A 26,478-nucleotide genomic window follows, 5' to 3' on the forward strand; every position below is an offset into this window, starting at 1 on the left:
TGACCACTTCTCTTCCCGTGAGCTCTGCACACGCCAGCAGACATTCCAGAATGGTTAGGTCCCCAGGGCTACTGTCTGCATTCCTCGGTGCCCTTCTGGGTCCCCAGGGGAGTGCAGCACAGTGGGAAGAGCATTCTTCCCTTCGTTGGGCATTTGGCAGCCAGGCCCCACGTGCAGCCATGTCACCTCGGGCCCGTCACTACCCTCTCCAGACCCCACAGTTCTCATTGGGGACCTAGGGTCATTATAAGATCAAATGAGACAGAGGCAGAAGCCTTTGTGCGAGGGCAAGCCCGTCCGGCTGGGCGCTGCAGAGCAGCCCTGGCCCTCCCCGCTCCCCCCGCACAGCTCCGACTCAGCCCCACTCGGCCTTGCAGCTGAAAGCGGAAATGAGGCGCCTTGAGGTGATCAGCCTGCCCCCTGGGCCTGCCCTCTCCCTTACCAGCTGGGGCCTGTGAGCACACTGTCGAGTTTCCTCATCCCGAGGGGCTGCACTGAGAGTTGGGGGAGCTCTTTGTCCGACGTGGGGCTGCGCCAGTGACCGTGATGTCCCTTTCCCCGCAGGCCGTGTTCCACATGCAGTCGGTGAAATGCCTTAAGTGTCAGGAGCAGAACCGAGCGGTGCTGCCGTGCCAACACGCCGTGCTGTGTGAGCTCTGTGCCGAGGGCAGTGAGTGCCCCGTCTGCCAGCCAGGCCGGGCCCATGCCCTCCAGTCGTGACCCTGCAGGCCTGGCCCCGGCCTGGCTCAGATCTCCTCCCCTAGGACTTTTTAAAGTATATATATATGTATGTATGTATGTATGTATGTATGTATGTATGTATATGTATATGATTATGTATATGTATACATTTCTGTATGTGTGTAGGTGTGCGTGGGCGGCCAGTGTGTGAACAGTGTCTGTGTGTATATCTATACATAGATATAGACACACACTTTAAAACAGACTTACCAAGCACTTTTTAAAAGAAAAAACTATTTTGCAGTCCTCCCCCTGCCCGCTCCCTACCTTTCCCACTGCAGAGACAAAGTCCCCTCTTCTCCCACCAGCCTTTTGGCAGGGAATCTGTTTCAGCCTCTTTTTTATGTAGGAACTAACTGTTTTTAACTTCTTCCTGGGGCCTGAGCAGGGAAGGGTGGAAAGCTAGAAGGGGCTGAGGGGAGGGGACAAGCCTTCAGGGCAGGCCCTGTTCACCCCACTTCCCCAGGCCAGGGCGAGAGCCAGGGGTGTGGAGGACCTGGGCCCAGACCTGGTTCCCAGCTGTGAGGCTTGAGAGCGGGGCATCCAAGCCCGCCTAGCTTTAGGGTTACCCAGCGTGTGTTTAGTCCAGGCTGGCGGGCCAAAGCCGTGGGGCCAGCCCCACTCCCAACCCTGGGCCCTTGCAGCTCCTCGAGGGGCAAAGCCCAGGCCTTTTACCCCTCAGGTACCTGAGGCCGGGGGTCTACCCCAGTCCTCCCCCCACCCCCGGGCTCCTAGAGCAGCCTCCCTGGCCCCAGGGCGACCTACCAGGCTGGCACTGCCCTCTCCATCACCCCCCAGCTGCCCTCAGCCGTCTCCCCTCGTGCACAGCCCTCCGTGCTGTCCACCCCTCCCTCTGGCAGCTAGCAGGGCAACAGGTGGGGAGGAGCTGCGGACTGTGAGGACCAAGGTGGGGCCCAGGCCCCGCCCTCCTCCCCAGGAGGGGCTCCGTATGCATTCCTTGGTGCTCTCTGAGTGCAGCTGACGTCCTGCCCGTTTGGAGCAGACGCCTGTGTGCATGTGTGTGCGTGCCTGTCCAGTGTATATTGTGTCTTAGCTTCCATTTTTAAAATTGTCCTGTACAGAGAGATGCAGCAGGGGGTGGGAGGGCAGAGTGGACAGAGGGAAGCCACCCCACTCCCAGCACTGGGGATCTGGGGTGGGAGCAAGAGGGCTGCAAAGGGTCTGGCCCGGCCCAGGCGCCCCCTTGGGCTCAGCACGAAAGGGCTTTCAACGAATTAAGTGAAAACTTTTTTACAAAAACGCAAAAATCAAAGCTCCAAACGTATTGGAAATAAAATATGAACTTGCGGTGGTAGCTTGTTTATGTCGGGGTGAGGGAGGGTTGGGCCCCAAATGAGGGCCTCTGGCCCAGCTCAGCCAGCCCAGCCCAGGTTTCAGCCATGGAAAAGGCTCGTGCCTGACCCCTGAGGTGTGGCTAGGTAGCTGAAGAGGCCTTGAGGCACCCTGGGCCCATCCAGGCCCAAAGGCTGCTCCAGGCTCCTAGACAGAGCTTGAGTGTTCTGACGCAGGCCTGCTGGGGTTGATGGGATGGGGACCTTTAGCCCTGGACCCAGAGACCTCCCAGGCCCTAGGGCTCTTCAGCGCTCTATCGTCAGATGCAACTGGTATACTTACTGTTTTCCAAAAGACAACAAGGCCCCTAGTAGCTTCTCAGAGGAACAGACAGTGCCTGCTCATAAAAGCATCGTGAGAAAGGTGGGCCTGCCCCCTGAGGGAGCCTTTGAGCCACCTCCCTCCCCCTGCTCTTAGCTGGCCTGTTAGGTGGGTGGGAAAACACATACCTTGTGGGCTTTCTGTATGGGTCTCAGAGGAGCAGAGCTGAAAGAAGCCTTGGACGTGGTCTTATCTGACCTCCCCCCATCCATCATACCTGTGCAGACTCAGAGGTTAGGTGACTCAACCACGGTCACACTAGAATGAGAAGTGAGCCTCAGGCTCTGACTCCCAGCACATGGGCCACTCCCCCAGGCAGGTCTGGGGCCCCATTCCTCTAAGCCCTCTGTTCAGAGCAGCCCCTCGGCCTCAACCTGCACCCCTGGGAGGCCCCCCACTCATGGTGCCCCCATGAGTGCCAGGCTCCTGTGTTAGGCAGTGGCGACAGAAGCCGATACGTCTGGTGGTGGTTTGTTCGAAGCCTTTGCTGCTGAGTCAGTTACCTCCACACCTACCCCGCTGCTCTGTAACATGGGGGAGTGAGCGGTGGGCCGGGGCCCGGGGTCGGGGGCAGCCCAGCCTCTCCTGAGGGCTGAGAAGGGGTTTGCAATGGCTTGGCTGTAACCTAGGCCCCGCTGCAGGCCAACAGTATGTTTAGTAAGAGGACGATGTATTGTTAATTTTTTTATTTTGCTAAGAAAATTTCTAGGTACTGTCCCAAGGAGGAGTGGTCCTCGGCAGACACAGCTAGCCAAACTGTGCCAGCCCCACTGCCCACCAGTTCTCACCCCTTCAGAGCCAGAAGGTCCCTGGCTCTAGGCTCCTTAGCCTGGGTGCTGGCAGCTCCCTCAGGAGAGGACCCAGGCTCCCTTCATTATGGCTGCTGAAGAATAGGCCCAAGGCACCTGGCCCCCCACCTCAGTGGCTGGAACAGGCCTGCCAGGAGAGGAAGGGCTGAGCCCCTCCTCTGCCAGAGCAGCTTTGCCCGAAGAGGGGAGCAGGGGTAAGGGGTGCAGACAGCTGTCTCCGCTCCCCCAGGGGCTGGATTTGGCAGAGAATGCCGAGGCTGGGGCTGAGGGGAGGAAGGAGGGGGTATAAATACTGCGAATGGGGCCCCCATCACTGTGGGCCCCGGCTCTGGCAGCAGGAACCCCGCACACTGGGGCTCCCCTGACCTGCAGGGCCCTCCTGGAGTGTTAGGCCAGGCGGGAGGGCTGCGCTGTGGTGGGGAGAACCCAGGCCTCCCAGGGACCCAAGCCCCGCTGCTGCTGCCCTGGTCACGGGGCGTGCTGGGAGGCCTGCTTGGCTCGCTGCCGCCGCAGCCGCACAAACACCTGGGCCTCGCGGTCACCCTTCCGGCTCTCTAACAGCTGCAGGATTGGATCCCCTGCAAAGAGAGGCATTTGGGGGTCAGACTCGGGGAGTGGCAGGTCCTGCAGCACCGCCCCATTCTCCAGAAACTAGCGATGGGCGCACACCAGCCAAGCTCGCGAGACGGCCTGACAGGTGGGGCGGGAGACGCGTTTGCCACCCCTGGGCAGCGGGGTGCACCTGCGGTGCGAGAGGCTGACGTGTGCCTCAGGTGGCGACTATTACCTTTTCATACAAGAACCTAGGGCCAGTCCACCAATTCGTGCCTCAGTTTACTCATTCGGAGAGTAGCGATAACACCTGCCTCACTGAGTGGTTGTAAGGACTGAGGGTTAACGTATGTCCAGTGCTTAGAACTGACCCCTCGTGAGTGCTCAAACACAAGACCTACTCCTCTTACCAAGCTTGGGGACTGCTCTGCAAGAACGTGCCCCCTGGGCACAGAAATGGCCCTTCTCCCCAGGCAAACTTGTCGATGTCCTTACCCCACCAGAGAGAGTCGCACACACTTGGCCTAACTTAACCTTCACTGGTCCTTGATCAGGCACGAGATCTCAGCAACACAAGCCACCACGCTGGCTCCACAGGCTTCCGCCTCCAAGGAGGCTTTCCTCTGACCCCAACTCGGCCTCTGGGGGCCCCTGAGCCTTTCATGGCTGCCCCTCCCCTGTAACCCCAGTGCTGGGCCAGGGCCCACACTCACAGGGCTCAGGCCTACCGTTGGGTGCAGGGTAGGTGAGGGGCAGGCGGGTCTGAGGCACGTCGCCGGGCTCCTCAGTCCCCGTCAGGCCCGGCACCAAGCGCAGCGGCAGGAAGGCCTCCCCTTCCAGGTCGTCAGCCCCCAGCGTGTCGTGGTCCAGCACGGTGAGGAGAAGGCACGCCCCATCCTTCTGGCACGGCTCAGCAGGCACCAGGCTGGGCGGGGGACAGAGCCGGGCTCAGCTGCCTGCCCCACGTGCTGCCGCTGCCACCCCCGCCCCCCCCACCCCGCCTCCAAAGCGGGCTCGCCCAGACGGGTGGGATTAGGGTTGAAAGCGCTCAGGCTGGTGTACCTTGGGCCACACGCCATGATGCCTGCTCTGGCTGTGGGCCGATGCTTTAAAGCAGGGGCCCCTGTGTACCCAGGCCTGCCTGACTTGGGGAACAGAGGACCTCAGGGGCAGCACCCTTCCCTGAAAGCAAGCCTCTGAGTCCAACACGTGGGAGGAGTCTCCCCAACAGCCCCACTCCACCTGCAGGGGAGCAGGTTTGAGGCCTGTGCCAGCAAACACTTGTCCCAAGTGCTCCCTCCCTGGGACTCAGACCCAGTCCTCTGAGGGGAGCCCCTAGGCCCGCCTCAGCTGGGAGGAGCAGGCCTGAGGCGGGTCCAGGGCTAGTGGGACCACTCACAATTCAAAGGTCTCATCGAACAGTGGATGAAGGTCCTTCTTGTGCTTTTGGGTCTCTCGGGGGGCCAGCTCAGGGAACTCGTGCCTGGGCTCCAAGGTCAGCTGGACAAAGGGGTCGCTGGAGCCTGGCAAGTGGCCGGGGAGGGGACATTGGCCGAGGATATCCCAGCCCCGCTTCCGGTGCCCACGCCAGCAGCTGTGCCCCGCTCGGCAGCACTGCCCCCTCCTGGGAATCCAGCAGAAATGCACCCAGTGCCCCGGCTGGACGAGCAGAGCCCCCGGAGACTCGGGGGACCAGAGTGGGGCCACGGAGAGTGGCTGGGGCAGCCTCCACTCACCATTGGAGTCCAGGGGCAGCAGGCTGGAGGCGCTGAGCAGCTCCACGTGCAGCTTCTGCTCGGAGGCGCGGTAGGAGGCCTTGACCGTGACGGCCCCGAGCTCCTCGGAGGTGGTCTCTGCCTGGGGGCGGGGCGCAGGGGCAGCGTCAGCGGGGGCTGAGCGGGCGAGGCGGGGCTCCGGGTGCGCAGCGAGCACGGCGGAGGAGGGAGACTCACCTGCTGCTGGATGCGGCTGCAAAAGTACTTCTGGATGAGCTCCCGGCTGGAGGCCGCCTGCAGCTCCAGGCCCCTCTGCAGAGCCTGGGGAGGGGGCACAGCTGAGGAGTCACTACCTGTCACACTCAGTCGCAGCCCAGCGCTGCCCTTCAGAAGCTTGCAGCCAACGGGGAGACGACAACGTGACGTGGAAAGCACTGGGCGCTGGGGGACCACAGCCAGGGTTGCCCTGGCGACAGCCAGAGGCACCCGACAAGGTGGGCTCCACAGGTGTGTCTCACAGCCGCCCCCGCCCCAACCGTGTTTAGAAGAACTTCACACGTGGAGGGGTTTTTTGTTGGTTTTGGGGTGGGGGGGCGTTTGTTTGGTTTTGGTTTTGGTTTTTGCTGTGCCACGAAGCATGCAGGATCTTAGTTCCCGGACCAGGGATGGAACCTGCTCCCCCTGCATTGGAAGCGCCGAGTCTTAACCACTGGACTGTCAGGGAAGTCGCCTCAATTTTTTTTTTTTAAAGGGGCCCACATTTTCATTTTGTGCTGGGCCCTGTAAATCACATAGCTGGTCCCGGACACAGGTGAGCACAGGAAGGCAGGCTCCCCACGCCACCAGCTAACCAAAAGGCCCCTACCTGGAAGGTGGCCGTGTGCAGGGCCTCGGGCGGCAGGCCACAGCCCTCTGCGTAGAAGCAGATCTCCAGGTTCTAGGGGGCGAGACATCAGAGGTGACCCCCAGGCACTCTCCCACCAGGGTTTTTATTGTTGTCACTGGTATTATTACCTGTAGTGCGATCTTCAGCCTGCTAGAAGCCAGAGGGCAGCTCCGCTGGGAAGCAGCCACCTCCGCCAGCACCGTGAGTGTGTGGGTCCAGAGCAGGGTCAGAAGGCTGGGGTGACGTGCAGAGGGATGCCGGACACAGGACAGGAGGACAGAGGAGGAGGAAGCGGAGATGCTCTTGAGAAAGAAGAGGCCTCGTGGGACCCAGGCCCACCCCTGTTCCCCAGTGCCTCCCCACCCCCACCCTCCACCTGCCTCCACTGGTGGGACTGGGGCCCAGGCTGCAGGCAGGGGAGGGAGGGAGGGCTGGTCTGCTGAGGGAAGGAGGGCAGGGGGCGGGGCAGACAGGCCCAGTCCTATCCAGCATGTCTTGGAAGCTAGTGAAGGATCCTTCTCACTAGGATTAGCAAACCCCAACAAAAAAGGGAGCAGGAGGGCGGCCCCCCAATGACAGAATCATGAGTCAAGATGGGAGTGACCAAGATGAATAGGATCTCAGCACACAGCATGGATAAGCATGTACTACCTGTGGCAAGAAAAAAATAGCAACCAAGCCACAGTCCCTCCTAATAACAACCTGAAATAATTGAAATTTCACTTGTCAAAGCAGAGTCAGGCAGATAAGCACAAAAATGTGTAATTAAGAATGGGGGGGGGGCTTCCACGGTGGCGCAGTGCTTAAGAATCCGCCTGCCAATGCAGGGGACATGGGTTCGAGCCCTGGTCCGGGAAGATCCCACATGCCACGGAGCAACTAAGCCCTTGTGCCACAACTACTGAGCTCGCATGCCACAACTACTGAAGCCCGGCGCCTAGAGCCCGTGTTCCGCAACAAGAGAAGCCACCGCAATGAGAAGCACGTGCACCGCAATGAAGAGCAGCCCCCGCTCGCCTCAACTAGAGAAAGCCTCCGTGCAGCAACGAAGACCCAACGCAGCCAGAAATAAATACAATAAATTTAAAAAAATTAAAATAAAATAAAAGTAGTTAATTTAGTCCCCATACTTAAGTGCTCGTTATGCACAGACACTGTTCTAAATGTTCTGAGGCAGTGAGTGGTAAGTCAAGCTCCTGTCTTAGTAGAGATTAAACTCTATTTTGTGTGAAGATCAGAGCTGAACAAATGGCATTCTCTGGCCTAGGAAATAAAGAAGGTGGGCTCCCGAGGCCCCGCTGCCCCACTGGGAGCAGAACTCTGGGGGCCAGCAGCCCCATGTGGAGGACCTGTCGCCATCACCGTCACCGTCGTCACAGCAGCTCAGTCATCAACCACTTCCTTTGCTGCAGGCACTGCTCTCAGCACTTCACATGACTCATTTAGTCCTCAGTAGAGGCCAGAACTATGATCATCTGCATAGAAAACTTGAGTAATCTGCTCAAGGCCACCCACCAAGCAGCAGTGAAGCTGGAGTATGAATGCAGGTCGTCCAGAGCCCATGCCCTTGACCTCTACCCACTGCTGCCCAGTGTGCTGGGCCCTGTTTTGAGAGAGACCCTAACGAGAAGTTCCCCTGGAACACCAGCTGCCTGTAATGTTAGGGAGGGCAGAGCTGCAGCCTCCCGAAGACGCAGCCCAGGGCTAAGGGAGAAAGGACAGGCAGGTTTCAGCTCAGCCTGAGGTGAAATGGACAGCATTGTGTGGCCATGAGCGCCCTGACCCTTGGAGCAAGCATTTAAGAGAGGCTGGTTGCATCCTCCCCTGAGGATGGATGCTGAGGCTGGGAAGGAGGGGCGGGTGGGAGGAGAGGTGGAGGTGATGGGGCGCTACTGCAGACCTGCTGAAGTTCTCCTGCACCAAGTTGGTGTTCATGTAGCAGAGCTTCACCTCCAGGAACTTCATCAGGGGCAGAATGGCCTGGGGAGGGGCAGCAGCACGTCTGGTTCTGGCCCATTCTGGTCCCACCCCCATTCCTTTGCCCTGACCCGGAGAGGAAACAGGGCTAGGAGCTTTCCTGCGCATCTGTGGAATGTGTGCAGAGCCAGCCCCTGACCACAGTCGGCTCCAGCCACACTGGAGACAGTATAGCCTTTGCTATAGCCCTGAACCTGCCAGACCTGGTCCTGCCTCAGGGCCTTTGCCCATGCTGTTCTCTCCCGTAGAAATCTTCGTGGCTCCTTCTCTTCCTTCCTTTAGGTCTTGACTCAGCTGTCACCCTCCAAGTAAGGCCTTCTCTGGCCACTATCTAAAAATACGGTCCTCTGACCCTTCCCATTTCCTTGTGTGCTTTATTTTTCTCTTGAGTGGTTATCATTAACTAACATATGATATGTGTGTGTATACATATATATATATGTTTACACACACACACATGTATAGTTCTAATAATAGCTATAGTTATAGTTATATACTTAGCTCTTTTTTCACCTCCTCTACTAGAATGAAAACTCTAGGAAGGCAGGGATTTTTGTCACACTGTTCATTGATATATATCCCCAGTGCCTAAATCAATACCTGGGACAAAGTGGGTGCTTAAATAGTTGATGAATTAATGAGTAGCCCTCTCCCTAGCAATCACAGGTGTAATTATTATCCCTGCTGACAGATGAGGAGCCTGAGGTCAGCTGACCTATATAAATAGGACAGCTACGCTAGTAGGCAGCTAAGAAGGAGGCATGCCCAGGGCTGTTTGGCTGCAAAGTCTAAAGCCTCCCCCACTGCAGCTCCCACATTGACTGTCAGTGCTGGGAGAGCCCACGGAATGACCCAACCCCACCCTCTTAGCATCTAAGGGGGAAACCGAGGCCAGGAGGGAACATTCCTTGCCCAAGTCTGGGGGACTTATCTCTGACACCCCATGGCCTTCAGCCCCCTGCCCACCCTAAGCCCCTTTGCAATCCCTGACCCACATTGCTGGCAAAGGTCAGCAAGCAGGGAGGGCCACTCACATCCTCAGGCGGGACGGATTCCTTGATGCCCACGAGTTTCTGGATGTGCTTGGCAATGCCCACCTCCAGCTGGAGACACAAAACGGTAGGAGGGAGGCCAGGGTGTGAGTCGGGGGTCAGGAGAGGTTGCTTGGGGCCTGAGTTTAGGTTCAGGAAGGGAAGGGGGCTGGACATTGGCCCAAGTCCTGCTGGAGGGTACTTCAGGCTGAGGATGGGTGGGGTGGGGTCACTGTGGGTCAAACAAATTACCTGCTCGGCCAAGGTGCGGACGCCAGTGCGGATCTCATGGCCCAGCCCAGCCAGGGCGCCCTGCAGCTGGGCATGCAGCGTGTTCTGCAGCTGCCCCTGCTCCAGCACAGCCCCTACCCGCTGCTCCAGCGCCTCCCATGCCAGCTGGGTGGGCAGCTTGCCGATCACCAGCCGCAGCTGCTCCATGTCATTCACCACCACACATAGCTGCAGGCAGGCATGGGCACAGGGATGCCGAGCTTCCTGAATAGTGCCAGGACCGGCAGGCTCCACCCCTACCCCGTCCCAGCCTCAGCTCGCAGCTCTGGCCCTTACCCTGTTGGCTGCCTGGCCTTGGTCCTTCTGGCCGGCAGAGAGCTCACGGGCCCGGGCCTTTATAAGGCTGCAGTACACCAGGGCCAGCCGACAGGTGTCCTGGGGTGAGGAGGGGATGATCAACGGGGCTGGGGAGTGCCGAGGAGAGGCAGATGAGGGGGAGGCACAGGAATTTCAGTGACTGGGGGGATTTAGGACATAGGCTTTTGGAGGCTGCTAGGATGAGAACTTGGGAGAAATCGTGGGGTGGGAAGGAGGCTGCACCTCCACAAACTTGACGGTGATCATGAAGGCCTCCTCTGGGTCAGGCCAGTCCAGCTGCTGGGCAGTGTGGCTGATCTGGGCAAAGCAGGTGGACAGATCCACAGCCGACGTGCTGTGCTTGGTCAGTTCACCCAGGGGCACCAGCTAGGAGATGGGGGAGTGTGTAGAAAGGAGGGCTCAAGGCTTGCCAAATCCATGCTCTCCCTCCCCACTTCCATTTGCAAGCATCCAGAGCTCATACAGCCAGCAAGCACAGAGCTGGGCAGGGGGCGGCAAGGTGAACAAGCAGGGCTCTGCCCAGCGCCCCCAGGCTGCAGGGATCAGCATGTAAACGAAGCCCACCCCGCCCCCAGTATAACAGGAGGCAGCATTTTGCACTCAGCTGGCCTCGAGAGCACCGCTCAAAGCTGGTTAACCGCTTCTGCACGTGCCACACGGTTGGCGGAGCTGCGAGCCACACCCTGAAATGTGGGACTCTGCCCCTAGCCCAGGCCCCAACCCCACCTCGTCCATCTGCACGGCGCGCTGCACCCGCTCCAGGGCCACGCTGTACGTCTTCTGCAGCCAGGAGGGGATGGCCGGCTGGAACCACTGTTGGAAGCCTTCCAGGGCCAGGACGCCATCCCTGGGGAGAGCCAGGGTCAGCCTGGGGAAAGCCGGAGCCATTGCGGGCTTCGGGCCCTCCTCTCCCTGCAGCCAGCCTGCTGCCCACCTCTCCGAGGGGACCGGGGCCAGCTGGTAGAGCTCCTTGAGGCTGATGTAGAGCTGGAACAGACTTTCGCCCATCTCCGGGGTCACGGCACCGCTCACCACCGCAATGTGGTCCTGCACCCTCTTGGCCACCTGCGAAGGGAAGGCGTGGTGGGCGGAGCTCCAGAGCCAGGGCAGAGGGCGTGGCCTTGGGACGCGGGGGTGGGGGGGTGGGGGTGGGGGTGGGGGGGTGGGGGGTTGCGGGGCGGGGGCTCACCAGCCATTGCAGCTCCAGGAAAGCCATGGAGAAGAGGTCGATCTTGAGGACACTGGAGGAAAGGCAGCAGGTGTGACCTGGTGGCACACAGCAGGGTCCCTCTGGTCCCCATTCTGAACCCCTGCTGCACACTGCCTCCCGACCCAGCCACCTGCTCACTTATGGAAGATCTTGTTCCACGTGTGCTGGCACTGGTGCAGGTCGCCAATGATGTCTTGTACCAGGCTCAGTAGGGCCTTGCCCGCCTCCAGCATGCCCTGGCAGGGACAGAGGTGAGCCAGGCAGGGCTCTGAGGGGCAAGCATCCCGTCCCACCACCCACCGCCTCACCCGAGCCCCCTCACCTGCACCATGGGCTGATGGTGCTGCTGCTTCAGGTGGAACCATTCAGTGGTGCCGGTCTGTGGGCAGAGAGACAGTGAGCAGGGAGGGCTGCTGGGCCCAGGCACCACACCTACAGGGTGGGCACCATACCCGCAGTGCCTCGGTCACCAGGCGGGGCAGGGGGCCGCTTTCGGGGCACACTTCTCCAAAGGCCTTCATCTTGCACATCTGTACCAGGACCCTGTGGGGAGAGAGAGCCGTGTGCGAGATGCCTGTTGCCTCGTAGCCCCCACGCATTCCTCAGGCAGGCTTCCCCACCCCAGAGGTGCCCCAGCTGTTCCCCGTCCCCGACTCCACTGAAGCGGGGGGGGTAACCACTGACCTGAGGAGAGACTGCAGCCGGGCTGGGGAGTCGGGGACGGAGAGGGGGAAGACAGACCGGAACCTCCGGATGAGGGAGAGGCCATAGGCCAGGAGGGAGCTGAATGAGGCGGCCAACTCCTCCAGCTGCAAGGCCAGGAAGGTGCTGTGAGGCGGGGGCTGCCTTATGGGGCCCGGGGAGCCGCTCCCTGAGCCCTGCCTGCCCAACACCCTTCGCCCCGCCCCAGCCCACCTGCTCTGCCTTGAGCCGGCCCTGGATCCACTGGTACTCGATGCTGGTGATGGGGTACAGGAGGCAGCTGCTGGGGAACTCCAGGCTCTGGTAGAGACGGCTGTAGGCCAGCCACTGCCTGCGGCAGACAGGAAGCCCTCAGCCTGGCCAAGTGGGGCACCTTCCTTCCCACAGCTCACCTGGCCTGGCCTGGCGGGGGGTAGGGGGGAGGGGCGTTATCCCCACCCCAAAGCCTCCTGGGGATCCCCATCGACCCGCAGAGGCTGAAAACCAGTGGCTGAAGGTAACCCACAGGATTGTTTCTGTTCCCAGAAGTGCTTTTCAAACATGTAAATGAATTGTCCATCTCTTAAATTAGAATATTTGTGATTTTAAAATTCAGGACTTCTTGCTTCTTTTGAGAAATCAGATTTGGAGACTCGAGCCTTCAAGTACATGTAAAACATCAGCTAGAGCATCCCTTTAGAGAGTCGAGGGGAGACTTCACAGAGGTGACCGAACTGAGACAAGAGGGAGGGCGAAGGAGGCTGGGGGAGAAGAGCAGCCCAGGGACAGGCCTCCGCCACGCGGAGGACACAGCGGCCAACCACACTCCCTGCTGAGGCCCTGCGGGCAAACGAGCCCCTCCCCCTCCCCCGGTGCCTGCTCCAGCATCCAGCCTCACATGCATTCCCCACAGCCATCCAGGAATACCCACCTGCCCACGGTCCTAGAAGCTGCCCTTCTCCGCCAGCCTCCTTCTGACCCCCTACTGAATGCCAAGTGTCAGCTCCCACTCTCACTCCTCCTCCTGGCAGCACCCGTGCTGTGCCCCTACTCCTCTCGTGCATGGAAAGATCTACAAACTCCTGTGTGCCCTTCCTGGCATTCCCGTAATCTAACAAGGCTCAGGGGAGGTGACGGGCCCTCAACACGGATTCAGGAGCATCAGCGCACAGATTTGTTCAATGGCCCTGGCGTCTGGGCCCGGGGTGGCAAACTCAACCGCCCAGAAGGACTCAGGTGATGTCAGGGGACGAAGCGGCCAGAAGGCAACTGTGATGGATGGGGGAGGGCACGCTACTCTGCCCTGACCACCTGCAGCCCAGCAAAGCGACAGCCCTGCAATTCCAGCACGAAGCTTTCACGGGAAACTGGTGATGTGAATCTGTACAGCAAATCTCCAGATTTTTAAGTTGGCAACTGACTCAAAACTTAAAATACACAGTTTGGGCCCCAAACAGAAATCTCCTGAGTGTTAGACTTGGGGCTGTCAGCCTGTAGGAGGGCAGGCAGGGAGGGAGAGGGTGGGCACTCACGCCATGGACCGGTGGAAGTCGGACAGGTCCTTCTGCGTGGAGTGGAGGAAGAGGACGGTGGCGGCCTGGGGGCTCAGCAACCCATCCCAGGAGGTGCTGCCCGCCTGAGGGGACAGGTGGAGGGTGTCAGCACCTGACAGGCAGACCCTGGCCCTGCCCAGCCCCAGGAGGGCAGTACCTGGTGCTGGGTGACCTCGTGGGACACGAGCTGCTGCAGCAGGTGGAGGTGCACCGTGTAGCAGGGCTGCGAGCGGCTGGCCGCGGTGGCTCTCTGCGGCGGGGGGGGGGGGGGGGGGGCCGGCGCGGCCGTGAGCAGAGGACCCCACACCCGGTGCAGCCCCTCCTCCCCACCCAGCCGGGCCACCTACCCGCTTGTGAATGAACTGGAACTGGAGGTGACACTGACCACGGTCTGGGTAGGTCTCCGTGCAAGGCTCCAGAGGGTACCACTGATCCTCCCGGCAGCGCAGGTCCTGGCAGGCCGGGCAGGCAGGGCATGCCCACGCCTGTGAGCCGTGGGCGCCTCACCCGGTCGGGGGCGGGGGTGGCGATGGGAGGCAGACCCCACGCTCCGCTTGGTGCAGACCTGGAACCCCTCCCTTGATTCCCTCGTCACCCCCTCTCTGCCTCTCTCCCGGGAACCTTTCCCCACTCCACTCACCTGTAGTCTCAGAACCACGTTCCCCAGAAAGTCATCCTGGCCTTTGTCCTTCCGGACCTCCTTAAAGATCCTGTTCCAGGCAGGGTCCCGTGAGGGAGAGGGGCCAGGAGCCTGACCGGGTCAGGCTGGAATCTGCTCCCTACCTGCAGCCACCTGGGCCCAGGTGAGAGCCTGCAGCCCAACAACCAGTGTGCATGTGGAGGCAGGGCAGAAGGAGCCCTGACTCCTTCCCCGGGAAACCCATGGCCCTCACCTTCGCAGACCGTGCAGATCTGTGAGCTCTCCGAGCTTCTGTCTGACGGACTCCACGGTGTCCATGTCCCTGGTGGGGCAGAGGTTTGAGCAGGAGGCAGAGAGGGTGTCCTGGGAGCCCCCAACCCCTTTCTGCCACCCTCACCCCCAGGCCCCCTTCTTTTCCCAACCCCTACGGGTTGGGGGGGGGGAACATGCCCCTCACCACATGTCCAGATGAAAGCTGGCATTGCTTATGTCCTCAAACTCCCTGTAGTGAGAAAAGAGCATGGCTGAGGGTCTTGGAGGGATAGACCCCTGACCAGGCCACAGGCTACCTCAGCTCCGAGCCTGCCCCCCAAAACTGCCATCCTAGTATCACCCACTGTCAAGTCTTAGTCCCTCCCTGCAGATTCTCCTCCCCTCCCAACTGCATCTCTCTCTCCTTTAAAGTAAGGCTTCAGGCTACCCCCCAGATCAACCCAGATGTGCCTGACCCTCCGCCCCGCACCAGCACGTGGCATTTATGCCATTGCTGTGTCCTGTTTGGCCTCCTGTCAGTCTCCCCTGCCTCGGGATCAGGCTCCTCCCCAAGTCAAACCAAGCTCCCTCCCCCCGAGCCAGGAAGTGCTGCTGATCTCATCGACGACGGGTAGGCCCAGAGCGGGTAGGAGCTGGGGCCAGGCCACGTACAGGATGAAGGTCTCGTCCCAGACGGGGTTGAGTGTCTGGGTGATGACCTGGGTGCGGTGGATCTGCTCCTCCGGGATGGTGTGCCTCACCACTGCCTTCTGCCGTCGCTGGAGCCCAGGGCTGCCCCCCGGCACACCCACCCCCTGCTCGATGCCCAGCAGGCAGTAGGGGTCACTGAACCCTGGGGGGGAAGGGGAGGGGTGTTGGCCAGGCTCCCAGGGAGAGAGCCCTTATCACCCCCTACCCCTCTCCATCCCAGGCTCCAAGGACAAGGGGCCAGCAGCACCAAAGTGAGCCCCAGGGGATGTTTGGGAGATGGGAACTCCCATCACAAGCTCTGGGACAGGCTGTGATGGGGAGAGGAAGGAGCCAGGAAGAAGGCCCTCAGGGCCCCCATCGCCTACTCACCACTGACATCCTTGCCCAGAATGCCCTTGGCTTGTTTCACCGTGGCCTTCAGACAGAATATTGGTTTCTGGAGCGACAGGAGGTGGGGCCTGAGTCCCAGAGGGAGCTGGGCTTCGCAGCCCCCGTGCTCGCTCAGGACAGCCCGGCGGGCTTACCTCGAGCTCCTGGACCTGCCGCAGCAGCCGCTGGTGCTCCTCGGGCTCCATGCGGAAGGCCTGGCGGGGTAGGAGTGCGGGAAGCTTGGGGCACGGGGGCGGGGGGACACGGCCAGGCTGCAGGGAGGCAGGTGGAGTGGGGGCTGGCCTTACCTCCTGCAGGTATCGAAGCAGCTCAGAGGACTCCCCCACATGGGTGGGCTCGGGCTGACCCAGGCGGTACAGGACCGTGTAGAGAGCTTCCTCGTAGAGCAGGGCCCGCTGAGACACGGCAGGGTCACCTTGGGAACCTCCGTCCACCCACCACAAGGCCTGAGCCCCACCAGCCACCCCTGGCACTCACGGCACATGCCCAAGGCGGGGACCAGGCGTCCACACGCGCAGGGGAGGGGAGGGGGTTGAGACCCAGCCTTGGCCAGCAGCCTAGGGGGGTGTTTGGGAGGATGCAGGGCTGCTTCCCAGCACCCCTCTGCGCCCCGGAAACACTCCGATTCTTACCTCCTCAGGGGACAAGTGGTGGGATGGAGGCTCGATCTGGGGAGCGAGGTGGAAAGACAAGGTGTCCCCGAGGCCTGGACCAGGGCTCGGATGCGGGAGCGGCTCCTCACAGAGCAGGCCCAGCCCGAGGGCTGAGGGGGCCCCAGCACCTGGCCTCCAGCCCCACCAGTGCCGCACACCTGTTCCCACAGCAGGGCTCCCGGGGCTCCGGCACCCGGGCCACCTCCCTCATCCCCTGGCCCGCCGTGGCTCGGGTCCATTGGCGCTCAGCTGCGCCGGCTCAGCTGCACCAGCAGGCGCCCGTGGCCTCAACCTCCCCCAACCTCCCTTCCTTCCCCAGAGGAAACAGCGCTGCTTATCGGGGGCGGCTCCGCTTCGCACCCCGGCGGCGGAAGTGAGGCCCAGCAGCAGAGGTGGGAGACCGGGGGGGTCACGCCAAGCAGGCCTGGGGGCTGCTCAGCTGGCCCCCGAAGGCCCAGACCCCAGCGGGGACACTCCCTGCCTAGTGGAGCTGGTGGCTTTGGGACTGGAGAAGAGGATGGCTGGGGACGGGGCGCGAGAGGGAGGGGGCTCCGAAAGGCTCAGACCCCAGACCTGAGCCCCAGGGTGGCCCAGAGAACACATGGCAGACCCTCTTCTGCAGACCCCGAAGGCTCTGCCGGGGGCTAGGGTGGGCAGGGGAGGGGCACACATCCTCAGCCGCAGCCCACAAGAGTGGGGCACGGCGCACGCAGAGAGGGCAGAGCCCCACCCAGGCCTGCTCTTCTCCCCACTGAGGTCCCTCCTACCTCCTGAGCCCTGTGGGGCAGGGGATCCTTCAGATCTCTGACCCTGTGGCGCCTTATCTTGATGGCCTGGCGCGAAAGGGGAGGGCGCCGCCGGGGCTGGGAGGAGAGCGTCGCCATGGTGGCCAGCCCTGCCCTTCCCCTCCGCCGTGCCACTGCCTTGGGTGAAGATAGGGAAGCCACAGGCTTATGCAAAGAGCCCAGGGCTGCCACCCGGTGCCAGGGGAAGGGGAAGGAAGGGCGGGTCAGGGCACGGTCAGGCCGGGGTTTCACCACCTTGGGGTTGGGGGGCCCCGGCTCCCAGGCCCCTGCACCTTCCTTCCTCCCTCCCCGCTGGCTGGGATCCTGGGAGGAACTTGGCTGGGCTGGAGGCAGAGGTAGACCAGGTGGGCGGGTCCGCCCCACCCCACCTTCCCACAGGGGCCCTGGGGAGGGTCCAGCGCCGCGGGCAGGGGGCATGAGGGCAGGGGGGCAGCGGGCCTGCCGCATCCAGGTGACTGGGGCACGCTGCCCTGGCCGGTGGGCTTCTCACCCTCAGGTCTCCCTGAACCGGCCGCAGACCCGGGGTAGGGGTGGGCGGGGGACAGGGTGGAGGCCCCGGAGAGGCGTCTCCCCCGCCGTCGGCCAACTGCTCAACCTGCTCTGCTCCCCAGGTGACATTCCACCGAGGTGACAGCGCCAGGCTGCGCGGGGCAGGGACGGCCCCACGGCCCCTGCCCCCATAAGGATGGTCGGGCGGGTGCTCCCTTCAAATGCCCCTGTAGGGGGCTCAGTCAACCCCAGGAGCTGCTGGGCGGGGCTGCAGAGGCAACAGGCTGGGGAGGCTACCGCCTAGCCTCTCCTGACAGGGCGCCTAGCCTCTCCTGACAGGGCGCCTAGCCTCTCCTGACAGGGCGACTCGGCCCAGAAGGGACAGGAAAATGGACGCTTCGGTGCTGGGCGCAGCTCCACCACAGGGTCCCAGGGCCTCCCTCCAGGCCAGGGTCCGGGGGGTGCAGGCCTGGGCATGGACGGTGGCCGTTTCCCACCCGCCCCTGGCCCCAGGGTTCACGAGGAGGGTGGCACCACAGCCCGCACTGCAGGGGACCAGTCTTGAATGGCTGGCCTTCACTGACGTGCCCTCTCACTCCCACGAGGCAAGGCGGTGAGCACAGCAGCCAGGGACGCGGGAACTCACGTCCAGCCTGGCCCCTCCTGCCAACGCCTCCCACCCAGGGCAGCTGCTGGGCTGCGCCAGGCCCCAGGGGACTCGGTGGGTGGGCACAGTTGCTGAGCAACTGCCATGGAACAGACACAGGAGAGGCCTTCGCATCCTGGGCCCAAATAGGCAGGAGAACAAGGGACTCTCACACGGGAGGGAACACAGCCTCCGCTGGCCCCTAGCAGCCCGACAGCCCTCCTTCCCAAGAGCTTGCCTCGTCACCACAGGCAGAGCCAGACAGGGTCGAGTCACTCATTTTTACTAGCTCACATTTTCAGCAGACAAATCAAGGTGCAAACAGGGTTTATTTCACATTAATATATTAACTGAATTTTTTTTGTCAAATAAATAGGGAATTCTCTTTAAATAACCATCTCCTCTCTTCACAGCCAATCCAGGAGCAAATGGGAGCAAATTTTAGTGCATCCAGGGGGCATATCACCAACCAGGCAAGAAGCTTAAAGGGGAGAGGGCAGGCTAAGGGGCCGGCGAGAGGTCATGGTCAGCGCCCACACCAGGCCCCAGGGGTCAGGCCCCTGGCTGGACCTCTCGCCAGCCCCAGGTGCCCAGGCCAGGCCCCAGGGGCCGGCGAGAGGTCATGGTCAGCGCCCAGGCCAGGCCCCAGGGGTCTGTTCCCGGCCCTCCCGGCAGCCCCCAAGTGGACATGCATTCTCCAGCTCCAATCCAAGAAGCCCCTTCTAGAGGGAAAAGAGAGAAGGCAAAGGGAAACAAGTGCCAGAAAAACTAGCAAGGAAGCAGAGGGGCTCCCTCCCCAGATGCAGCAGCCTGGCCCTGATGCCACCCACCCCCTGGTGGCTCGTGGGAAAGCTCCAAAAGTCAAAAGCAGTGGCAACAGGATGACCAAGGACAGGGAAGGGAAGGCGAGCACGACGGGGGCTGAGGCTGGCTGGGAATGGAATGTAGGCTGACAGTCCGGCAGACAGGTGGCCTTCCACAGCCAGGCACAGACCAGAGTGGATGGAATGTGAGCAGGGCCTGGCAGGGGTCCCTGGGGAGGGCAAAGCTTGAGAGGATAAAGTGGCTACAAAACGAGAGAGCTGGACTGCGGCGGAGGAGGCGGCCAGAGAGTCCCTCCGTGGGTAGAAGCTATGAGAGCAGGACAGGAACGAGGGGGACGCCCCCCGGGGATGGTGAGAGGGAAGTGCTGTGGGCTCTGGGCTCACGTGGGAAGCTGGGAGGCACCGCTCCCGAGTCAAGGGGCCCTCCCCGCACCCCTCAAGGCTAGTTCCTGGCGACTGCTTTATAATCATCCAAGTCAAGAGGTCCTCCCCCACCCCAAGCTAGTTCCTGGTGACTGCTTTATAATCAGACCTGGAGAAAGGACGAGGCCCGCCCCCCACCCCAGACTCAGCCCCAAGGGGAGGGGAGGGGAGGAAAGAACAAAGAGGCGGGAGGAGGGGGGTGTGAGCGGTCTACTGGGTCTTCTTATCTTCTGGGGGGTAGTAAGGAGGTGGCGGAGGCTGATTCTGAGGAAGAAAGGAAAGATCATGTTATTAGAAGGGTTAGAAAGACGAGGTCTCTCCTGCCCCTAAATCCCAGCAAACTGGAGCTGCGCGGGTCCCGTCGGCCCCGCTCACCAGCCCCGCTCACCGTGGGCATGTAGACGTTGTGTGGGTTGCCTGGGTTGTAATAGGCGCTGGCAGCTGCTTCCGCGGCCTTGGCTTCAGCTGTTGAGAACACACAAACTGGGGAAGAGCCCCGGGGACCAGCCCTCCCCGCCTCCTCCGGCTGCCCCCATGGCCCCGGCCCCCTGGTGCTCAGGACCCAGTTCCATCAGTAAAACAATGGTGAACCTTTCCTGAGCACTTACTGCATGCCACACTGTCCCATCTGGTCCCTCTACACCTCCTGCCCCACCTGACCTTCACCACAAACCCCCCAGGTGGTGCCGTTGGCACGTTTTGTGGATGAGAAGACTGCGGTGCAGAGGGGGACCTTCCTGGGCCCAGGGCACACGGCCAGCTAAAGGACAGCGTGGGGGCTGGAATCTACCCCTTCGCCACCAGGCCACCGCGCTGCCGGTCCCCTGGGATCGTCCCTAGGCCAGTGGTCATGCATTATTTGGGGCTTCCGTGCAACCACGGGGAGCAGCCAGGGCCCTCACCTGCAGGAGTGGAGGGGACATCGGGGCCGCTGACTGGAGGCTCCATGGGCCCGGGGTAGGGCGGCGGCGGGGGCTGCACGTACCCCATGGCCCCGTCCATCATGGGAGGTCCCGGATAGAACTCTGCTCGGCAAGAGGGTGACGGGGACCCAGTGAGCAGCCCAGCCCCGGCTCCCGTAGCTGGCACCCTCCCAGGCCCCTCCAGCTGCTCTGTCAGTCCTGAAGCAGGCCAAAGAACAAGTCTCCCCTCTACAACCCCCTGGCCTGGGTGAGGGTGGTCAGTGCGGGGGGAGGTGGGGGGGGGGTGAGGCGTGGGCAGCAAAGGACACACTCACCAGCTGGGGGCAGTGGACAGGGGTAGCCAGGAGGGCAGGGGTACATTCCATTGGCGACTGGTGGGGGGAAGACATAGGCCCCGCTGGGCATGTAAGAGTAACCATAGGCTCCGTTGGGGGCTTCACCTCGGGAGGCTACAGCACAAGGGGAGAGAGAAATGAGTGTCGCCGGCCTCAGGTACTGGGGAGAGGGCGGCCCGACCGCCTGCCGAGGGGAGCTGCAGGGTCCCAGGAATGCACACAGCAGACACGCCTCACCCCTCCCCACTGGAGTCCGCCTCGGTCAGGGATGAGGCGAGGGGTCTGGATGGGGAGAGAGGTCAGAGCTGGGGTGGAGGAGGTCCAGGACAGGGGTGGAGGGATGGATGGAGGGAAGGAGGAGGCTAGAGGTGGGGTAGAGAATGGAGCTGGGTGAGGCTGGGGACGAGGTGAGGAGGTCTGCTGAACACAGCCCTTGGGGACTTAAAATGGTTGCCTGAGGGTAGCTTAATGGTTGGGTTTTTGTTTGTTTCTATGAGGCCACAGTAAAACGTCCTTGAGTCCAAACAGCTTTGTTAAAATGTCCTATACCTGCTCCAGGCAGGGGAAACCCAGCCTTTGAGGTACAGGAGGGTGATGTTTATTACAGGCTTCCTTCCCAACTCCCAGCCCTGGGCAGCCTGGGGCCCAGAAACTCATCTCCTGACTGCTTAAAAAACAAAACAAAAAGTACACAAACCCAAATGAGCAAATAGCACACACATGCAATGCGTCCTTGGCCCCTGATTTTTAGAGCCTTGATACCTTGAGATGCCACCTGTAGCATCCGCTGTCCAAATTCGATGGCGCCCCCCGCCATAAAGGTCAACTTGTACGACGCAGAGCCTTCCCAGCCACCTGAGAAGGGAACAGTGCATCAACAGCTCCGGAGAAGAACTTAAGTTACGTCCCAAGAGATGGCTGTTCGTCCTCTCCAGGCCCCATCCAATGGCCAGGAGGCCTGCGGGGAAAGGGCTGCTCTGGCTTACCACCCACATCGCATGCCAGCACTGCAGACCGGCCACCTCCTGCCCGCTTACTGCGCAGCCCTGTAAGCACATCTGCACTCAGGCCTCCCACCCCCAGGGAAGCAGCTTCTCAGCAACAAGCACGCTCAGCAACAACTGACATTCAAGTTCAGAGCAGATCTCTCATGCCGAGGGGTCCTGAGGACGAACCCCAGGCCCCTCCAGCCTGGCTTCTGTCCAGAGGGAAACTGTGAGCTCAACAGCAAGGCTCGGGCCAGGCTGAACGTGAGCGGGAAGGCGAGTTCGACACAGGGGTCTCTGGGGTCTGCAAAGAGCCTTCCACCAAGCAGGGCCTCTCCGGGCGTTACAGAGGGGCAGCGGGCTCTGCCTGGCTCTAGGGGAAAGACCGTTCCGAAGAACCTGAGACAGCTCCCTCCCATACCTAACACCTGAACACTCCCCAAGTCACAATAAGCATTTTCACTTGGTTTACAGTCATTTTGCTGACTTCCCTCTCTGAAAAGGTGATCTGAGCTGTCACCTTTAATGTCAGCACTTTCCAGCTCTTGGCAACTTCACCCCTGCTGAACACTGGCAGCCCAAGTGTTGGTCTTGGAAGCTAATCCAGAGCCAGGAAGAAGACAAGGCGAGGGGGATAGGGTCCAAAGAGGACATCTCCAGGGCAGCAGTCAGAGATGCCCCAGAGCACCTCTCTGGAAGCCCCGTCAGTGTCCCCAAGCCCCCGTGTCACCCACCTCCTGCTTCAGCCGTCACTGTCCCCTTGATGTAGTTTGCTCCAAACACAGGCTGCTTGATCTCACAGTCCTTCATCAGATAAAACGGCATCATGAAGGACTGCATGGCATCCTTCCCCTTGGACAGAAAGATGACCTGCAGGGACAGAGGACAAGGGCCATCACCACCCGAACCATGGCCTGCCCGGCCATCATCCCCTATGTGTGGGTGGCCATCACCTCCCAGGGCTGGGGCGGGTGGCCTGAGCCAGCACCCGCCAGCCCCGGAGAGCGCTTTTTAGAGTAAAAGGCCTCAGATGCAGCCGGGCTGGAAGGGCCAGACGTGTGAATTCACAAGAAAAATGTGTGGCTCAGACGGCACGCGTGAGCAGGACAGACTGCTCTGCCACTGAGACGTGGTGGTGAGGAGATGGCGGCTGTGGAGCCTAAGTGAAGGGCCTGCAAGGCCAGGGCAGAGAGGCAGGGCCGAGGCAGGGCAGGGCTCCTGAAGGGAGAGTTCAGCCTGAGCTTCACAGAACTGAGAAGAGGGAACGGCAGCGGGTGGCAGATCCCGGGAGAAGGGACGATCCTAACCTTTCTGCAGACTCTGCCCAAACAGCCAGTCTCCCACCCTGCACGTGGAGAACATTCTGCTTTACCCCCGTGACTTCAATCTGTGACTGAAGATGCCAGCTTGAACCCCCAGAGATAGGGTTTTGAGACCCCCACCCCACCCCAGTCTCCGCTAAGGCCTGTGCTCCTCTTCCTCTAACCATCCTTAAGTCTAACTCTGAGATAGCTACACGCAGCGATCCTCTTCCAAGAATATCCATCTGTGTTTCTCTGGAAGTCTCTCAGAGTCTGCCTGGGGAACTCTCAGGCAAGGCCCATTCTGCAGTCTGGCATTTCTCGTTTTGCAGGGTTTGGCCGGTCTCTCTGCCTACTCCCGAGGCTGTGGCCATGCCACTGTATCCTGTTGACCACATTTGTCACGCTGGATGTGCACAAAGGCCTCACGGGCTACTCCTACAGAAATCAAAGTAATAACAGTCTCTCCCCTCCAGGCCCAGGTCATCCCAGCAGCTGCATCCACCTACAGAGAGAGTTTGCAGCAGCACCTCTGGAACTTACATGGATTCACTGCCTAGCCATCAGTTCTGCTGTGCGAAGAGGCTGGTGCTTCTAGAGCCAGGAGCATGTGACAGAAACATGCTAACGTTCACCAGGGTTCAGCGGCCACTAGACTCACAAGGCTGAGGCTGACCCAAGACTCCCATCAGCCTCCAGGAGCCATGAGTCTCCAAACCAACTGACTCACCAAACCAACCGTGTCGCTGTACAACGTACCCGGTACGGGGTAAGGTAGACGGTGCCTTTCTTGGTCCCTTTGAAGGCCTCTGGCACATTCCTCATGTCACTGAACGTAAGTTCTATGTGGTCATAGGACATCAGGATGCTGTGATGAGAAAAGAGGAAATGCCCTGATGAGACAGCTGGAGTCACAATCTGTCACCCCCAGGGACTGGACCTCCTGGGTAGCAGTTGCTTATTAGTAGTTGCCAGCACGTCATCTGCTTCAACACTGCTGTGAGAAAACTACTAACACAGCCATGGAAGAGATGAGCAACCTGGGGTTCCATAGAATTTCCCCTAAACCCCACACACACAGCCCGTAAGTGACCAGTGCAGGGACTTCCCTGGCAGTCCAGTGGTTAGGACTCCATGCTCTCACTGCTGAGGGCCAGGGTTCAATCGCTGGTCAGGGAACAAAAATCCCACAAGCCAAGAGGCACAGCCAAAAAAAAAAAAAAAAAAAAAGTGACCAGTGCTGTAGAAGAGCCACAGGGCTCTGGAGACACCATAATCCCTCAAATCAGGTTAGATTATCTGGGTTAACTCTTCTATTCTCTTCTAGGTCCTTATGACAGGTGTTCTGTTTTTGTTGGTTTATTTTTTTAAGCCTGATATACAAACATTTTAAGACATGACTCTACACGTTACCAAAGGGCTCACTTCAGGGTTCCTTTAAACCTGGGGTTCTGAAGCTGGGTCTGCAGGGGCGTCAGTCCACTAGCCCTTGAGATGATCATGTACGTGCTTTTTCCTGGGAGAGACCATAGTTTTCATCACTCTCAAAGGGATTCATGATTTGAAGACTAAGGTTCACTATTTTACACATCAAGTTTTAAATGCTGAATGTGGACTTCAATTACTGTTTACACAATTTTTTCAGAAATGAGGCTGAAGCAGTTTCTGAAACAAGGCACATCATTATTTAGCAGCAATGAGTCCTAAACCGGGTAGGAGGCCCAGCAGGATAGATACATTCTTGTCCCAGAAAAGTCTCACTGAGAAAGAAATAGTCCCAGGAGATGTTACCAAATGGCATCAAAAGGGTTTGTCCAGGTCCAGGACTGGCTTGCACACAGAGCAGCTACACACTAAGGGCAATGTGAAGTTTCTCTGATTACAAGACAAAAGGTCCAAGTTCATATAGTTCCATTTGTCTTCTTTCGCCTCCCAGATATCACAACTTCCTTCACTGGGGAGGGGTAAGTGGGAAAGAGGACCAGTACCAGAAAATTAAAATACAGCTCAGAGAAAAGAGGTCATTACCAGGAACAGGCTGGGACTGCCAGTCGCTGAGCAGGTAAGATGGAGGAAGAATCAGTATTCTGAGGTCTGGGCTCCCTGGGTGTTCTCCTCTGACTCATCAAGCGTTCCCGGATGACAGCCCTGGGCTGGGTGCTGGCCTTAACCAGCTACCAGGCTTTGACCCCACCAAGTCTCCTGTGGGGACTCAGGTTCCTCCTATGCTCCTTCAAGAGGTGCTTTCAGGTCAGCATAGCTCAACCAGGGCTGGCTGGTCTGATTCTCAGTGCCCAAGGAGCAAGAGAAGAGAAATCATCCAAGAAGCCCAGAGGTGGAGAAGAGACAGAACTGACAGGGGGGTGGGTAGGAAGAACCTTGAAGTTGGGAGACCTCTGCTCTGGGAAGTGACCCAAGCCAACAGGAATTCAAGGGAGAGAGGCAAAGACAGACCTTTACACCTTTACAGGAAACGTGTCAGACATGTGACAAACGTTAGCTATGTAATTTCACCTCTGGGCCTCAGTTTTTCATCTGGAAACTGAGCAGTTCTGGAATATACTGTAAGGCTACATACTGGGAGTTAAGGCTACTGACTTTGGAATCAGGACTCCTTTCCCGTTACAGCTCTGTGATCTCAGGCAAGATACTTACCTCTGTGCCTCAGTTTCCCTACGTGTAAAATGTGGATAGTAATAGTATCTGCCGCACAGAATTTACATATTGAAAAAAGCAAAAGAGGTGTAGTCCCTGACACACAGTAAACGCCCAATAAATGGCAATTATTTTTGTCTAAAGCTCTTCCCAATTCTTAAAGTCACCTACTCTGGGACAGGGGCTCAAGAACTACCCAGAGGCTCCGCCTGTCTCTCCAAACCCCCACCCGTCTCTCCAAACCCCCACCCGTCCTTCCAAACCCCTACCCTATCCAGCCGCCCCACCCCCATCCCACAGCTGATCGCAACATCCCGCCCCTCCCTCACGCCCCACCACCTTCCTTCAGCCCCGCCCCCAGCCGTTACCCCACTCCCCACCCCCCCATCAGTTTCCCCTCTTCACGGATTTATTCCCCACTGCCCACTCACCCACCACCCACTACCCACACCCTCGACGCCCGCCCTTCCGTTCTCCAGGATCCTTCCGTAGTGTTTTCACCTCTCGGTATTGTTGACGATCACTCCGCCGCCCTCCGAGTGATTCTTGTTGAGCGCCATAGTGTCTTGGAAAAGGGTCCCGAGACTCGGGACGCAGTGCGCTTGCGCCCTTCTTCGGCCCACCCCTAGTGGCGTCGTTCGTATTAGAGTCAGCCAATCAGCTCTTGCGCGGAGGCTGGCCCTACCACCTGATCCCTGGCGTCACGTGCTAATAGTTTACTCCCTCTCCCCCTCCCCCCTAGTTTCGCTCGCATCACAAACAAACTCAAGACTATAGTTCCCAGAAGGCTCCCTGAACCTCGACCTCTCACTACGCTAACGGAAGGCTGCATTCTGGAACTTGTAGTCTCCGATACCATAGGCCTGGATTGACTCCGCTCGTTGCATAACTAATCCCCACCCTCTTCCACCCGGTCCTCCGAGGGACCGGCGTAAATAGTTGGGCGCGTCACAGGGAAATTCGTCGTAAAGGCCCTGGACGCAAAAGTTCATACGCACAGAATGGG

At 59.9% G+C, this 26,478-nt stretch overlaps 3 protein-coding genes across 13 annotated transcripts in view; 1 reads left to right on the plus strand and 2 right to left on the minus strand.

Annotated features, from left to right (window-relative positions):
* The window catches only part of UNK (unk zinc finger), a 33,759-nt gene extending 31,711 nt beyond the window's left edge, over nt 1-2,048 (plus strand). For 6 of the 7 annotated variants that reach the window (XM_036836502.1, XM_036836497.1, XM_036836498.1 and 3 more), the window contains one exon: nt 565-2,043. In XM_036836502.1, coding sequence (XP_036692397.1) covers nt 565-720 — 156 coding nt within the window. In that variant the 3' untranslated portion in view covers nt 721-2,043. Of the gene's footprint in view, nt 1-564 lie in introns of all 7 variants that reach the window. The other variant, XM_036836504.1, reaches the window with a different exon arrangement.
* A 1,052-nt stretch (nt 2,049-3,100) lies between these two features.
* UNC13D (unc-13 homolog D) lies at nt 3,101-17,082 on the minus strand. Of its 4 annotated transcripts, none has more exons than XM_036838389.1 (32): nt 16,852-17,082; nt 16,064-16,099; nt 15,719-15,826; nt 15,566-15,625; nt 15,411-15,477; nt 15,003-15,183; nt 14,536-14,580; nt 14,332-14,400; nt 14,079-14,148; nt 13,786-13,890; nt 13,596-13,688; nt 13,418-13,521; nt 12,120-12,237; nt 11,889-12,013; nt 11,657-11,747; nt 11,527-11,583; nt 11,343-11,440; nt 11,184-11,235; nt 10,929-11,059; nt 10,721-10,841; nt 10,217-10,360; nt 9,953-10,051; nt 9,638-9,844; nt 9,389-9,457; nt 8,278-8,420; nt 6,506-6,611; nt 6,357-6,428; nt 5,729-5,812; nt 5,513-5,633; nt 5,176-5,299; nt 4,505-4,701; nt 3,101-3,802 (listed from the first exon to the last, which is right to left on the minus strand). In XM_036838389.1, the coding sequence occupies exons 1-32, from the start codon at nt 16,966-16,968 to the stop codon at nt 3,693-3,695; spliced, it is 3,324 nt and encodes a 1,107-aa protein (XP_036694284.1). In that variant the 5' UTR covers nt 16,969-17,082; the 3' UTR covers nt 3,101-3,692. The 4 variants fall into 4 exon arrangements, 3 of the variants coding, with proteins under 3 accessions (XP_036694284.1, XP_036694286.1, XP_036694285.1); XM_036838391.1 differs by having other exon boundaries at nt 8,278-8,357; nt 16,852-16,968; XR_005018018.1 differs by lacking the exon at nt 5,176-5,299.
* Nucleotides 17,083-18,335: 1,253 nt separating this feature from the next.
* On the minus strand, nt 18,336-26,108 carry WBP2 (WW domain binding protein 2). 2 transcript variants are annotated; one of them, XM_036837605.1, is made up of 8 exons: nt 25,974-26,108; nt 23,577-23,685; nt 22,251-22,386; nt 21,293-21,385; nt 20,510-20,644; nt 20,175-20,297; nt 19,661-19,737; nt 18,336-19,536 (listed from the first exon to the last, which is right to left on the minus strand). In XM_036837605.1, exons 1-8 carry the CDS (start codon nt 26,030-26,032, stop codon nt 19,483-19,485), a joined length of 786 nt encoding a protein of 261 aa, XP_036693500.1. In that variant the 5' UTR covers nt 26,033-26,108; the 3' UTR covers nt 18,336-19,482. The 2 variants fall into 2 exon arrangements, with proteins under 2 accessions (XP_036693500.1, XP_036693501.1); XM_036837606.1 differs by lacking the exon at nt 20,510-20,644.
* Nucleotides 26,109-26,478: the final 370 nt, after the last annotated feature.

The sequence above is a fragment of the Balaenoptera musculus genome, chromosome 20 (genome assembly GCF_009873245.2).
Source record: "Balaenoptera musculus isolate JJ_BM4_2016_0621 chromosome 20, mBalMus1.pri.v3, whole genome shotgun sequence".
NCBI classification, from domain to species: Eukaryota; Metazoa; Chordata; class Mammalia; order Artiodactyla; family Balaenopteridae; genus Balaenoptera; species Balaenoptera musculus.

What these genes read in the sequence shown, in the direction of transcription:
- WBP2 (XM_036837605.1), bottom strand. Translation starts at nt 26,032, where the DNA reads ATGGCGCTCAACAAGAATCACTCGGAGGGCGGCGGAGTGATCGTCAAC. An exon ending in TCTACCTTACCCCGTACCGG is followed by an intron (nt 22,387 to 23,576) that starts GTACGTTGTACA and finishes CTGTCCCTGCAG; the next exon opens with GTCATCTTTCTGTCCAAGGG. An exon ending in GCTACAGGTGGCATCTCAAG is followed by an intron (nt 20,645 to 21,292) that starts GTATCAAGGCTC and finishes CTTGTGCTGTAG; the next exon opens with CCTCCCGAGGTGAAGCCCCC.
- UNC13D (XM_036838389.1), bottom strand. Translation starts at nt 16,968, where the DNA reads ATGGCGACGCTCTCCTCCCAGCCCCGGCGGCGCCCTCCCCTTTCGCGC. An exon ending in CGGCTGCAGTCTCTCCTCAG is followed by an intron (nt 11,748 to 11,888) that starts GTCAGTGGTTAC and finishes CTCTCCCCACAG; the next exon opens with GGTCCTGGTACAGATGTGCA. An exon ending in GGCTGAAGATCGCACTACAG is followed by an intron (nt 6,429 to 6,505) that starts GTAATAATACCA and finishes CTCGCCCCCTAG; the next exon opens with AACCTGGAGATCTGCTTCTA.